Source organism: Balaenoptera musculus, chromosome 15, assembly GCF_009873245.2.
Source record: "Balaenoptera musculus isolate JJ_BM4_2016_0621 chromosome 15, mBalMus1.pri.v3, whole genome shotgun sequence".
NCBI lineage: Eukaryota > Metazoa > Chordata > Mammalia > Artiodactyla > Balaenopteridae > Balaenoptera > Balaenoptera musculus.
In genome coordinates, this window is record NC_045799.1 from 27,853,801 (window position 1) to 27,866,573 (window position 12,773).

General features: G+C 53.4%; 1 protein-coding gene across 2 annotated transcripts; it reads left to right on the top strand.

Moving 5' to 3' along the window:
- Nucleotides 1-895: 895 nt before the first annotated feature.
- Nucleotides 896-12,326, top strand: TRIB3 (tribbles pseudokinase 3). 2 transcript variants are annotated; one of them, XM_036825911.1, is made up of 4 exons: nucleotides 896-1,136; nucleotides 4,557-4,847; nucleotides 8,262-8,554; nucleotides 10,991-12,326. In XM_036825911.1, the coding sequence occupies exons 2-4, from the start codon at nucleotides 4,557-4,559 to the stop codon at nucleotides 11,478-11,480; spliced, it is 1,074 nt and encodes a 357-aa protein (XP_036681806.1). In that variant the 5' UTR covers nucleotides 896-1,136; the 3' UTR covers nucleotides 11,481-12,326. The 2 variants fall into 2 exon arrangements, with proteins under 2 accessions (XP_036681806.1, XP_036681807.1); XM_036825912.1 differs by having other exon boundaries at nucleotides 896-1,131.
- The last annotated feature ends 447 nt before the right edge of the window (nucleotides 12,327-12,773 follow it).

Below are 12,773 nucleotides of genomic sequence, written 5' to 3' on the forward strand. Positions count from 1 at the left end.
CTGCACAGGGATGCTTCACCAAACAGCGAGTGGCACCTGGGCTTCCCACACCTGGGGTGCAAGTCCTGTTATGGGTGCCGTCCCTCTCTGAGCCTCCACTGTCTCCACTCTGTTTACTGAGCATCTACCATGTGCCATGCATTCTAAGCATTTAACATGTGTTAACTTATTTAATCCATTTCCTGAGGTAGCACAGTGGGTCTGAACACAGTGGGTCTGGGCAGAGTTAGGGTCTGGGCACACTTAGGCAGGCCGGTTCCAGGGGACTTGCTCTTAACTACCAGGCTGCACTACCTCTATTAAATAAGTGCTGTGAAGCCCACCAGAACCCAGGCCTCCCCAGGGCACCACAGTGGTACTGTTGAGCCCAGAGTCAGCTCCTAAGTCTGTGGTCTTTGCAAAGCTCCTGGGTTGCTTTCACATAGCTGGGCCTCAGGCTGCCCCTTAGTAGAATGGGGGAGAATGGAGCTTCCGGCCTGCCCAGGGTTCTCCTAAACGTTTAATAAAGCAATGGTGGGCAAGTGCTTTATTACCGCGGGGTGGGGGGGGGCACCCAGAAAACTGTCACGGTTTGCTCTTTTCCTCCTCCGCCCCATCCTGAGAAAGAAGGATGTTCTTCTATTTCACAGATGGGAAAACTGAGACCCAGAAAAGCAAAATGCTTTTTCCAAGGTGATAGGGAGAGCCACCCACCGGCATCGCTTTGAGTCTTCGAGCACGGGGCGGGAGGGGTAGGCAAGGGGCGGGGGTGGAAACAAGACACCCCTAGAGAGCCGGGAGGGGTTCCGGGACCGCAAGCGGACCGCACGGAAGGGGTGGGGCGGGGCGCGCTCGGAGGTGACCCCGGGGGGCGGGGCTCAGGGGATGGTGCAATCCCGGGCCTGAGGGCATCAGGCGGTGGCTGATTAGCTCAGGTTTACATCACCCGGGCCGGAGCTGGAGCCCGGCGCTCGGCGCCCCCGAGACATTCGCAGCGGAAGCGGCGGCGGCTCCGCACGCGTCCGGCTGCTGGGGACCGAAGCCAGAGCCCGACCCGGAGCCGAGCTCAGCCACGGAGGAGCAGCGCGGGCCAGCCCGGGGTGCCTGGGGACTCTGAGCTTGGCCGGCGCCAGGACTCCGTCGCGCGCGAGGGCAGGGTACCCGGCTGGGGCGGGAGGCTGCGGCCGGAGGGGCTGAGGGGCGGCCGGGAGTCTTGGGGCGGCTGGGGTTGCCGCGTGTCACACGTACACACACACACACACACACACACACACACACACACAACTTTTAAGGAAACCCACGGTCCGGGGAGCGACCTGGGCTGAGTGTTCCCGCCGGGCCCAGGTGACGCGGCCCCGCAGGGCGTGGGGTCGCCGAGCGTGGCCGATCAGGCTGGCGGGAGGATGCGTACCCGCGGGGCGTGGCAGCGTGTCCCGGGGGCGGAGGGTGTGTGGTGTCCGCGTTTGTGTGAGTGTGGGGCGGGTAGGGGAATTGTGTGGCTGGGTGCGGGGAGGTCTGTGGGGTCACTGGGGGCCGGGGGGAGCCTGTCTACCTGTGGGATGTGTCCGTGCGGATCTGCTGGGGTCCGCGTGGGCCAGTGGGGTCCGGGTGGGGCTGTGTCTCCGGGAACCTTGCGAGCTATGCGGAGGGCTGGGCACCGGGCGGCAGGTGCGGGCCGTGCGGGGACGGGGGTGCCCGTGGGCGGGGGGGGGGGAGGGCGCAGGGTCAAGGGCAGCCAGGACCCGGCGCGAGGGCATGGGCCACGGGTGTGACGGGCCTGACGGCTACCGGTTTGCGAGCTGTAGGATGCGCGCGTATTCTGTTGTTGCGGACTGTGTGTGTTGTACCTGTTGATTCTGGGGCGTGGGGGCGAGGCCTCTTATCTCAGCCCAGGGGCCCAGCCTCCTTCCCTTTGCCCGCCCCTCCGAGGCCCCTCGCCGGCCCTCGGTTTCCGCTGAACCTTCTGCTCCGGGACCCCCGCCCCTCCGCCGCTTCCTCTCCTACGGCTTCCGATCCCGGCTGCAGAGGACTGGGCGAGGCCGCCCACTGCCTTCGCTGTGGGGGCGTGGGGGCGGGGTGGGCGGAGGGGTCAGACTGAGCGTGTGGCCTTGTTGGTATCCGTCCTGCAGTCGTGAGTATGATAGTTGGGAGAGCTCTGTGTGCGTGTGCGTACACGCTTGCCGGTGGAGGGCGAGGTGTGTGTCTCTTAATAATGTGGGTGCCCCTCTCTGCCCTGTATGTGTGCCTTGGCTGGCTGGCTTGGACAGAGTGTGTTTTGGGGGGGCGTGTGTACACCCGTCTGCCCTGGGTTCTGTGAGTATGTGTGTTTGGTATGACCCGCCCTTATTCCCCTGGGGGTGTCAGGGAGCAGCAAGAGGTAGAAATCAGGGGCTGCCTCCATCTTACGGCAGAGATTCTAATCTTGCCCTGCGGCCTGCAAATTCCGTTGTTCACCTATAGACTCAGTTACCCCATCTGTCCAACGGAGCTTATCCCAGGCCCGACCAGGCTCTGAGCCCTGGATAGGGCAAAAGCAGCCTGGGGTGCTGATGTGGCCATGGGAGAGCCACTCCAGGGAGTCTCAGGCTTTGCAGGGCACAAAGCATCTACACAGACAGGGATCATCTTGCTTTACTCTCTGAATAGCCAGTGCAGTAAGGAGTGTCATCCTAACCTCATCCCTGCAGAAGTTTCTGAGACTCCCAAGGGTAGCACTTCATCATCTTCAGCTGTGAGTAATAATAATAATAATAATAATAATAAACCAACAGTAGTGACCATTTCCTGACACCTACCCTGCAACAGGGCCATGTTAATTTATTTGTATTTTCATTTCAACATCACAAAAATCTTATGGACTTTGCATCCACTTTACAGATGAGGGAATGGAGGCTCAGGAATTTTGAAGAACTTGCCTAGGGCTCTCCAGCCAGGAAGGGTCTGAGCCAGGATGACATCCAGGGAATATCTGATTACAGTCACCCCCTACTGCATTCTTACCAAGATGGGATTATGGTCTTTCATTTAAGATGGGGGCTCCCTCCCTCCCAAGGCAGCCCATGCATTTAGGAGCCCATGCATTTGGCATGATTGGAGAGATTGGAGAGATCTCTCAGTCAGAGAGCTGACTCTGAGTGATGTTTCCCCCTAATCCTGCCTAGGACTGTTGGGAAGGTCTTCACCTGGCTGAAGTCTATCTCCCTTTCACACCTCATACCTGGGCCTCCTTGTTGCTCATCTGGAGCCTGGATGGGTGGTCAGACGGGTCCTGGAGAGAACCTTTCCCCCCTGACACGCCTTTGCCCTCTCCTCCACCCACCACACACACAGTGACACAGCTGTGCCCGGGGTGGGGGTGGGGAGTGCTTCCTCTGAAGTTGAATGAGTGAATCTTGGGGCTTTGAGAGACCTCCCCTCCCGGCCTCATTCTCACCTGATGGTAAAACTGAGCTGGCTGGTGGACTAACTCTGCATGTAGACAAAGTTCACATTTTAAAAAAGAAGTACACTCCATCTGTTTTGAAATACTCAAGCACTAAATGAATGTGGAATCTTTATTTTAAATTATTGAAATTGAAAATTCCCTTGCCTCCCTACCAAATCCCTTCCTCTCCTGGAGTCTCTCAGGAGGCCAGAAGCTACTGTGGCCAATTTAGTCTGGGTCCTTCCAGACCTTTTCCTGTGCATTTACACACCTATATATACAAATATGCAGATACATCATATTACATGCTGGTGGGGTTTTTTACATAAATGAGATCATCTTGGGTATATTGTTCAGCAGCTAGCTTTGTTCACTTGACAATAAGTATATTCATTCCAGAACATCCATTCATATGTAAATTCAGTATACACTTCATTGATTCATCATCCTTCATCATCCCTACTCCTCCTCCCCCTCCTTCCATCCCTCCCTACCTTTCAGAGGTAATAGCTGCCTATACTACAGCACTCAACAGATACAGTGCAAAGTCTCTCTTCCTCCCTCTCACCAACCATCAAGTCCATCTCTCCGCTGTACTTTTTTTTCACTTAACAGTTCACTCTGGAGATCTTTCCAATTAGCACATAAAGAATTTCCTCAGTCTTTTAAATGGCTACAACTGTTCCACATATAGAGAAACATAATGTATTTAACCAGTCTCCTAATGATGGACATTTAATTGTTTCTATCATATGGGCTGTAGGGATAACCTTGTACTTGCATCATTGCATCAGTATGTAGAGAGTTCCTGGTCTTTTTCAGAGCTGTATGGTATTCCACTGTGTGGCTGTACCATGATGTTTTAACCAGTCTTCTACTGCTGGACAACTGGGGGAATTTCCTGCTTTTTACTGTTAGACACAAGGCTCTGATTAGCAGCCTTTCACATATTTAATTTTTTGGTAGGCATTTTAATTGAAGGATAAATTCCCAGAAGTGGGACACCCAGTCAAGGGTATACGCATTTGTCCATTTAATGCACACCGCCAAGTCACCGTTCATAAAGGCTGTGCAAGTGTATCCTCCTACCAGCAGAGGAAAAGAGGGGACACCAAGCAGCCTTACTTTAGTGCTTTTCTCCCCTTCTTTCTAGATGCGAGCCACCTCTCTGGCTGTTCCTGAGGGTGCCCCCTCCAGGAAGAAGCGGTTGGAGTTGGATGATGACCTAAACACTGAGTGTCCCACCCAGAAACATGCTCGATGTGGGCCCCAGCCCAGGCTGCCCTCCTGCCAACTGCCCCTGAGCCCACCCCCTGCTCCAGTTCACACCCCTGCTGTGACCGCTGCCTCCAGGCTTGGGCCCTATGTTCTCCTGGAGCCTGAGGAGGGCAGCCAGACCTACCGCACCCTGCACTGCCCCACAGGCACGGAGTACATCTGCAAGGTACGTTCCCCAGGGGCCACTGTCCGCGAGCATCACAGGGGGCTGGGAAAGGATTGCCAGGGCTGAGGGACCGTTATATTAATTTAGTTCTGTTTTTATTGGGGAAGCAACCAGTGAATCCCCAGCTCTCTGTCAAGCTCCAGGCTGGGCTGAAACCGAGAGGTAAACCAGATGGTCCCAGCCCTGGGGGAATTCACAGCTTAGGCCCCATAGTATGATAAATGTTGCTGGGGTGGAGCTTAGGGGCCATGAGAGCACAGAGAAGCCTCTAGTATATTCAAAGGCAGAGTCAGAAAAGGCTGAGTAGGAGTCAGCCAGGGAAAAGTGGGAGAAGGGAGTTCCAGGCAGGGGAAACAGCTATGCAGAGGCCTACAGGAGTGAGAGCATGGCACTTCAGAGAATTAAAAGGACTTCATTATGGCCGGAGTGGAGAGGGGGTGCAGACAGGGCCAGCAGATGAGAGCTGGCAGCCACTGGTTGTGAAAGCATTAGGAAGAAGCCCCCACTAGTCTGTGGGGAGCCATTTAAAGTATGTGCACAAGAGTAGGATGAGATATGATAGACATCAGAACTCCTGGGAACCTGGAGGTCATTGGGCCTACTGGTGGCCATTTTACAGATGGAAAGACTGAGGTCAAGAGAGGAGAAGGGCCATGCATGAAGCCACATGGCATCAAGCCTGGATCCTAGGGCATAGTCCAGGGTTCCTGACAGAAATCAGAGTTCTTGGCAGAATTCAGGCAACAGGCAGGGCCAAGTGACCCATACAGGACACTGCCAGGTCTCAGCTCACAAGGACAGAGATGAGAAAGCATAATCGTAGGTGTTTACTATGCACCAGGTTGATTGTCTAGTCTGCATCACTCCTCTAATCTTCACACAGTCTATGAGGTAGTTACTATTATTGGGCCCATTCTATAGAGAGAGGACAGGCTCTGAGGTTCAGAAAGCTGTGGTTACTTGCCACCTCACAAAGCCAGGAGGTGTCGGAGCTGAGATTGGGCCCAAGCAGGTTAAGCCCAGAGCCGTGGGCCCCATGCTAGGACAGGTGGTTCAGATACAAGCAGGGCAGGTTTGCTCTGGTGAGCAGGGGTAAGGCGGATAGGGAGACCCAGGTACACAGGGAGGGGTAGAAGGGGGCTGGGTCCCCTTGGGAAGGCACAGAGAGGCAGAGGGACTGAAGCTTCCATCCAACTGGGAGGAGCAGCAATGGTGGTTCCAGCTCCTGCTGATGGGGGTGCAGCGGGCAGGGCCAGATCTGGACATCACACTGGGCTCTGGGCTGCCTGATGCTGGTCCCCAGGGCTACCCCAGGTGCTCTAAGGAACCCCTGAACTCTGGGTGCCCTTCCTGCAGCACCACAGGTTTTTTTCTGTTCCCCTGGGGAGGGAGGTCCATGCTGAGAGGAACAACCATGGCAAGCTGGAGCCAGAAGCACCATGCTTTCACATGGCCCTAGATATTCAGGAACATTTAAAGAAATCTGCTGGGATGTGCCTGTTCCTATGTCCAGCGTGAACTGTGGGGGCCGACCTGCCGTTTCCACATTGCCTAGGCTTTTCTGGTCGGCGTATAGAAAGATCTACATCCTGTCTTCCTAGATTATCGCCTTATTCATTAATTCAACAAACTCTCAGTGAGCACTTGTACGTGCCGTGCACCATGCACCATGTACCATGCTGTGGCTCAAAAGTAGACCGAGCTCTGCTGCCACAGTTCATGCTCGGGGTGAATAAGTAAAATATACGTCAGGTGATCTTAACTGCTATGGAAAGAAAGTAGGAGCTGGGAGAGAAGGGAGTGGGGAGGGGAGGGGGTGAAGGTGATCTTAGCTGGGAAGTCCAGAAAGACCTCTCTGAGGAGGTGACTTTGAGCAGTGACTTGCACTGGGGGAGCCAACCCTGTGGGTATCTAGAGGAGAACATTCAGGTGGCAGGAAAAGCAAGTGCAAATGCTCAGAGGCAGGGATGCGCTTGCCCTGACTTTTAAAAAAGTCTGCGTTTTTGGATTATTGCCTCCAAGCCACCCCAACTGTTTTGTTTTGTTTTAACACATCTACTTACATTTTTTCATGGATTAAATATGTATATGCTTTATTTATTTATTTTTATTTTCTGTGTGTCATAGACAAAATAACAAGCAAAGGGTTTAAAGGCAGATAAACCAAAGAGAGTAGACTGCTCTACCACTGATTAGCTGTGTGGCTTCCAAGTCACCTTCCTCTGAACATCCTTTCAGGACTATGGCAAGGTTTCCATCTAATGTCCATAAAACCCCTAGCATCTTTCCCCACAACCTCCCCACTCTCACCACGGGGCCCACCTTCCTCCCCCACCCCATTCCAGTCATACTGGTCTTTGGCTGGGTTTCTAGAGCAGCTCAGGTTCTTTCCTGCCTCAGGGCCTTTGCACTGCCTGTGCCTCCGACCTAGAAAGCTTATCCCTTGGGCACCTCAATCATTCAGGTCACTTCCTCAGAGTCCCTTCCGGACTACACTTTTTAAAATAGGTGCCCCCTGCCAGAATACTCTTTATTCCAGCATTCCTTTGCAATTCTTATCAGAATTTGTAAGTATTTAGTTTTTTTGGCCTGTTTACTCTCTCATGTATTGGACTATGGGCACCAGGAGGGCAGGGACCATGGCTGTCAGTCAAGTTAGCGCCCCAGTGGCTGGTACAGGTAGGCATTCAATGCCTGCTTGTGGAATAAAGGAAAGGGTGGGTGGGCAGTGAATCCTAGAGAATGGTAGCCATATTGATGATGAGGAGAAGGATGAGTTACTTCTGCATTATCTGCCCTTTTGGACTCCCTCTGTTTGGGGGGGTTATTTTTGTTCAGGTTACCTGTTTTGTTTTGTTTTGTTTTAATTTATTTATTTACTTATTTTTTGCTATGTTGGGTTTTCGTTTCTGTGCGAGGGCTTTCTCTAGTTGCGGCAAGCGGGGGCCACTCTTCATCGCGGTGCGCGGGCCTCTCACTATCGTGGCCTCTCTTGTTGCAGAGCACAGGCTCCAGACGCGCAGGCTCAGTAGTTGTGGCTCACAGGCCTAGTTGCTCCGCGGCATGTGGGATCTTCCCAGACCAGGGCTCGAACCCGTGTCCCCTGCATTAGCAGGCAGACTCTCAACCACTGTGCCACCAGGGAAGCCCCTGTTATTTTTAATTATCTGAGGTTTAAGGCCATATGAGCTCGCAGCTAAGAGCACAGATGATGGAGAACAGGGATTCAATCCCAGCTCTGTCCCTTGCTGGCCATGTGGCCCTCCACTTGGTCAGGATTGAGTGACCTGCTGCTGAAACGCTGGGGCACAAGGCCCAGCACACAGTAGTGTCTAAAGGGTTGGCTGTGACCGGCTGCAAGGCCGACCTGGGCCCCACGGGGTCCCCACCCATGTTCACACCATGCTCCCACAGGTGTACCCAGCCTGCGAGGCCCTGGCGGTGCTGGAGCCCTACTCACGGCTGCCCCACCACGGCCATGTGGCCCGGCCGGTGGAGGTCCTGACAGGCACGCGGCACCTCTATGCCTTCTTCCCGCGGCCGCATGGGGACATGCACAGCCTGGTGCGCCGCCGGCGGCGCCTCCTGGAGCCCGAGGCCGCCGCGCTCTTCCGCCAGATGGCCGCCACCCTGGCGCACTGCCACCAGCATGGGCTGGTCCTGCGCGACCTCAAGCTGCAGCGCTTTGTCTTTACTGACCCGGAGAGGTGAGCATGGCCACGGATAAGGCCTTGACTGATGTTCTGGTCACAGTTAGATTGAGGTAATGCATTTTTGGCAGAATACCACAGAAGCCATAGGGCCTTCTCAGCCCATCCTATCAGGAGATACAGGCTGCTGATACGGATTGCTGTGATGTTAACCTCAATCTTTGGTTAAGGTGGCTTCTGCCAAGTTTCTCCACTGGAAGTTTCCTAATTTACCATTTATAATTAATAAATACCTTGGGCAATACCTCGTAATTAATCAGCACTTTGAGGTTCTTTGGGGCTCTGCATGTAAATATCCTGTTTCTCCTTAAACTTTCACCCACTAATTTCAGCCACCATCCATTCTGCCTGTAGCAGTTATTCCTAGGATGTTTGCCTAAGGGTGGTTTTCTATTTCCTTTTACATTCTATACTAAAATGAACATGCTTTTAGTAAGAAGTAGAATGTAAATTTTATAATGATTTTTAAGCTAATACACAGCTTCAAATAATTTTGTGCTTAGGGTGAGTACAACAGCCCCAGACCACCAACCACCCAGAAGTGAGAAAAGTACTTTCTTCCCTTTTCAAGGCAATAGTTTGAGAAGCACCATCAGAAGAGGGATGGTGGAATCAGGCAAACCTGGGTTCAAATTCTGGTTCTACTTTTTAACTTGCAATGTGTCCTTGAGCAATGGCTTCACCTGCCTGAACCTTGACTTCTTTATCTGAAAAATGGGCCAATAATGCTAACACCTCAGCCCACCCCCGGGGCAGTGATTCACAGGACTAGTCAGCGTTTTCAGACAGGCACCCAGGAAGTGGTGCCATGGGAACAAGATTAATAGCAGTGGTAATAGTATGCTTCCTATTAAAGTAGTCTAGAGTGCTCTGTGGGAGTTATTTATTTATTTATAATTTATTTATTTATTTATTTTTGGCTGCGTTGGGTCTTCGTTGCTGCACGCAGTCTTTCTCTAGTTGTGGCTAGCGGGGGCTACTATTTGTTGCGGTGTGCGGGCTTCTCATTGCAGTGGCTTCTCTTGTTGCCAAGCACAGGCTCTAGGCACGTGGGCTTCAGTAGTTGTGGCACGTGGGCTCAGTAGTTGTGGCTCGTGGGCTCTAGAGCACAAGCTCAGTAGTTATGGCACACGGGCTTAGTTGCTCCGCAGCATGTGGGATCGTCCCAGACCAGGGCTCGAACCCATGTCCCCTGAACTGGCAGGCGGATTCTTAACCACAGCGCCACCAGGGAAGCCCCGTGGGAGTTATTTAAAGCAGAAGTTGCAAATGGTGGTCTACATACACTTTTTTTTTTTGCCCCACATTCCTGTTTGTTTGTGTTTTTAATTAAAATTGCTTGTGGGAATCCTCTGGTGGTCCAGTGGTTGGGACTCTAGGCTTCCACTGCGGGGGCCCCGAGTTCAATCCCTGGTCAGGGAACTGGGATCCCATAGGCCATGCGGCATGGCCAAAAAAATAATAAAAAATAAAAAAAATAAAAGGACTTCCCTGGTGGTCCAGTGGTTAAGACTCCACGCTCCCAATGCCGGGGGCCCCCGTTCGATCCCTGGTCAGGGAACTAAGATCCCACATACCTCAACTAAGCCCACGCGCCGCAACTACTGAGCCCGCGCCACAACTAGAGAACACGTGCACCACAACTAGAGAGCCCGTGCACCACAATAAAGACCCAGTGCAGCCAAAATTAATTAATTAATTTAAAAAATAAATAAAATTGGTTGCTAACTTTTTAAAAGCTGGGATTTTTTTCATTAAAATATGATCTCTGACTTCTCTTGTGGAAAAGGGGACCATGGAGCCACCCTGGGAACTACATAAGCAGCTCATAGCGCTGGCTCTGGGCTGGAGAGATCCAGGATTCAATCCCAGCCCTGCTCCCCGTGGCTGCAAAATGGCCTCTTCCTCATCGGTTGTATGAGGGTGAAATGACATACACCAGGTAGAAGCTTAGCCCAGGGTCATGTTCGCAGTGGACACTCCAAATATTGACTGTAATGTTGTTAGTGGTGCCCTTTTTAGGCAGGGTTTGTGCTGAGATAGTTGGCACAGTCCCCACTTCCTACTTCTAATTTTGTTACCTGCCTAGACCCTAAGTTTGCATCTGGTTTAATAGAGGCTTAATGCCCTCAGCCACCTGAGTACGCACCTCCCCACACCGGGCCCCCGCCCCAGAGACAGTTGGGAAATGTGTTCCTCTCAGAGTCATAGTTCAAATTTAATTGCTCTGTGACCTTAAGACATGACTTAATCTCTCTGAGCCTAGACTTCCTCATCTGTAATACAGGATTAATCATCCAGCCTCACAGGACTGGCTCATGTCTGGCAAATGCCAGCGGGCACTTGGGAAATGGGTGCCATTAAGTGTGACAATGTGGGGTGGTGGCGTGGGGGGGTCCCACTATCTGACCCCCCGTCTCTCCCCCTGCACAGGACAAAACTGGTGCTGGAGAACCTGGAGGATGCCTGTGTGCTGACTGGGCCTGACGACTCCTTGTGGGACAAGCACGCGTGCCCAGCCTATGTGGGCCCCGAGATCCTCAGTTCCCGGCCATCCTACTCCGGCAAGGCAGCAGACGTCTGGAGCCTGGGTGTGGCACTCTTCACCATGCTGGCTGGCCACTACCCCTTCCAGGATTCAGAGCCTGCCCTGCTCTTTGGCAAGATCCGCCGTGGGGCCTTCGCCCTGCCCGAGGGCCTCTCGGCCCCAGCCCGCTGCCTGGTCCGCTGCCTCCTCCGAAGGGAGCCAGCTGAGCGGCTCACGGCCTCAGGCATCCTGCTGCACCCTTGGCTGCGGGAGAATGTGATCCCTACACCCCCCTCGCGATCCAGCCTCTGCAAGGCTGACCAGGTGGTCCCAGAAGGGCTGGGGCTGGAGGAGGCAGAGGAGGAGGGAGAGAGAGATGTGGGTCTCTACGGCTAACGCCACCCTACTGGACTCTCAGCCTCAGACTGCCAGTTGAGGCTGGGGTATCTCTAAGCTCTCACCTGCCTCTTTGAACTGAGCCGAGCCTTAAGTGCCTTCTGGGAGGGAGAGAGGAGGAGGTGTGTGTGGAGCGTGCTGGTTGCACACAGCTGTGCACAGGAGCTCGTGCCTCACCGAGTCCTCGGGAGCTCGCTGTGCCAAGCCCCGCTCCCAGTGCTGGGAACACAGCAGTGATCAACAGAGACAGAAGTCCTGCTCACAGAGTTGACAACACTTTCCATGCCCACCGGGCAGTGTCTACACTGAGCACCCACAGTGCAGGTATTGGCATCCACTCATGCTGATGCCCAGGTACCTCTGACATGGGACAGTCCCTTTCACAAACAACCCAGCTGCCTTTGTATCTTGCACCTTTTCAGAGAAAGGGAAGCATCCCTGTGCCAAAGGCTCCAGGCCTCTCCCCTGTAACTCAGGACTCTAGAGCCCAGACCGTGCTGGGAATTGTGCTCCCAGCAGCTCTGTCCTCTTGGTCAAGGGCTTCTCCACCCAGGCCTGAGCCAAGGATTTGGGCTGGAAGATCAAGAGTGCAAATGGTGAGGCTGGTCCTCATCTAACTCAAAAGAGTAGTTTGGAGTGAAGGGCCAGGCCTGTCCACCTCAGTGGCCCCTGACCTGAGCACCAGAGTTGGGTGCCAGGATCAGGCAGGTTCTGTCCCCTGGCCTCCTGAAAAGTCCCAAGCTCTGTTCTGGGGACACTTGGGGTCCAGGACCCTATATCAACACTGTGGGTTTTCGATGCCATGAGTATATGTTTTTATCTTGTGCCTAATAAAGGGATTACGAAGTACTGTCATTTCTCCTGGTTATTTCATCCATCTTCTCCCCATCTCTTATGAGTTTTCCCTGCCTCCAAACCAGCCCCAGGGTGAAAGGCCAGAGGCCTTGTGTGTCAATCTCAGCTGAGTGGTTCATGAGAACAGAAGACCCAGTAGGTCTTCCCTCATTCCCTCTGTTCCTTCTGGATGTCTTGGTGTCTCAGGATACTATTTGGCTGCATGTAACTGAAACCGTGAGTTAAAGTGCCTTTAAAAAGAAGCAAACGTATTTCACACAAAGCAAGAGGTCCACAGGCGGGGAGTGGGCTTCAGGGCTGGTTGATTTGGCTCTCAGAGCTGTTAGCAAGGACCTGGTTCCCTAGGCTCATTCTGTCTCTTTGCTCTGTTGTCCCAGGTAACTGCTGGCACAGTGGCTACAGCAGTACCAGGTGTCACATAAGAGAGATCCATGACCA

What these genes read in the sequence shown, in the direction of transcription:
- TRIB3 (XM_036825911.1), top strand. Translation starts at nt 4,557, where the DNA reads ATGCGAGCCACCTCTCTGGCTGTTCCTGAGGGTGCCCCCTCCAGGAAG. An exon ending in GCACGGAGTACATCTGCAAG is followed by an intron (nt 4,848 to 8,261) that starts GTACGTTCCCCA and finishes ATGCTCCCACAG; the next exon opens with GTGTACCCAGCCTGCGAGGC. An exon ending in GTCTTTACTGACCCGGAGAG is followed by an intron (nt 8,555 to 10,990) that starts GTGAGCATGGCC and finishes CCCCCTGCACAG; the next exon opens with GACAAAACTGGTGCTGGAGA.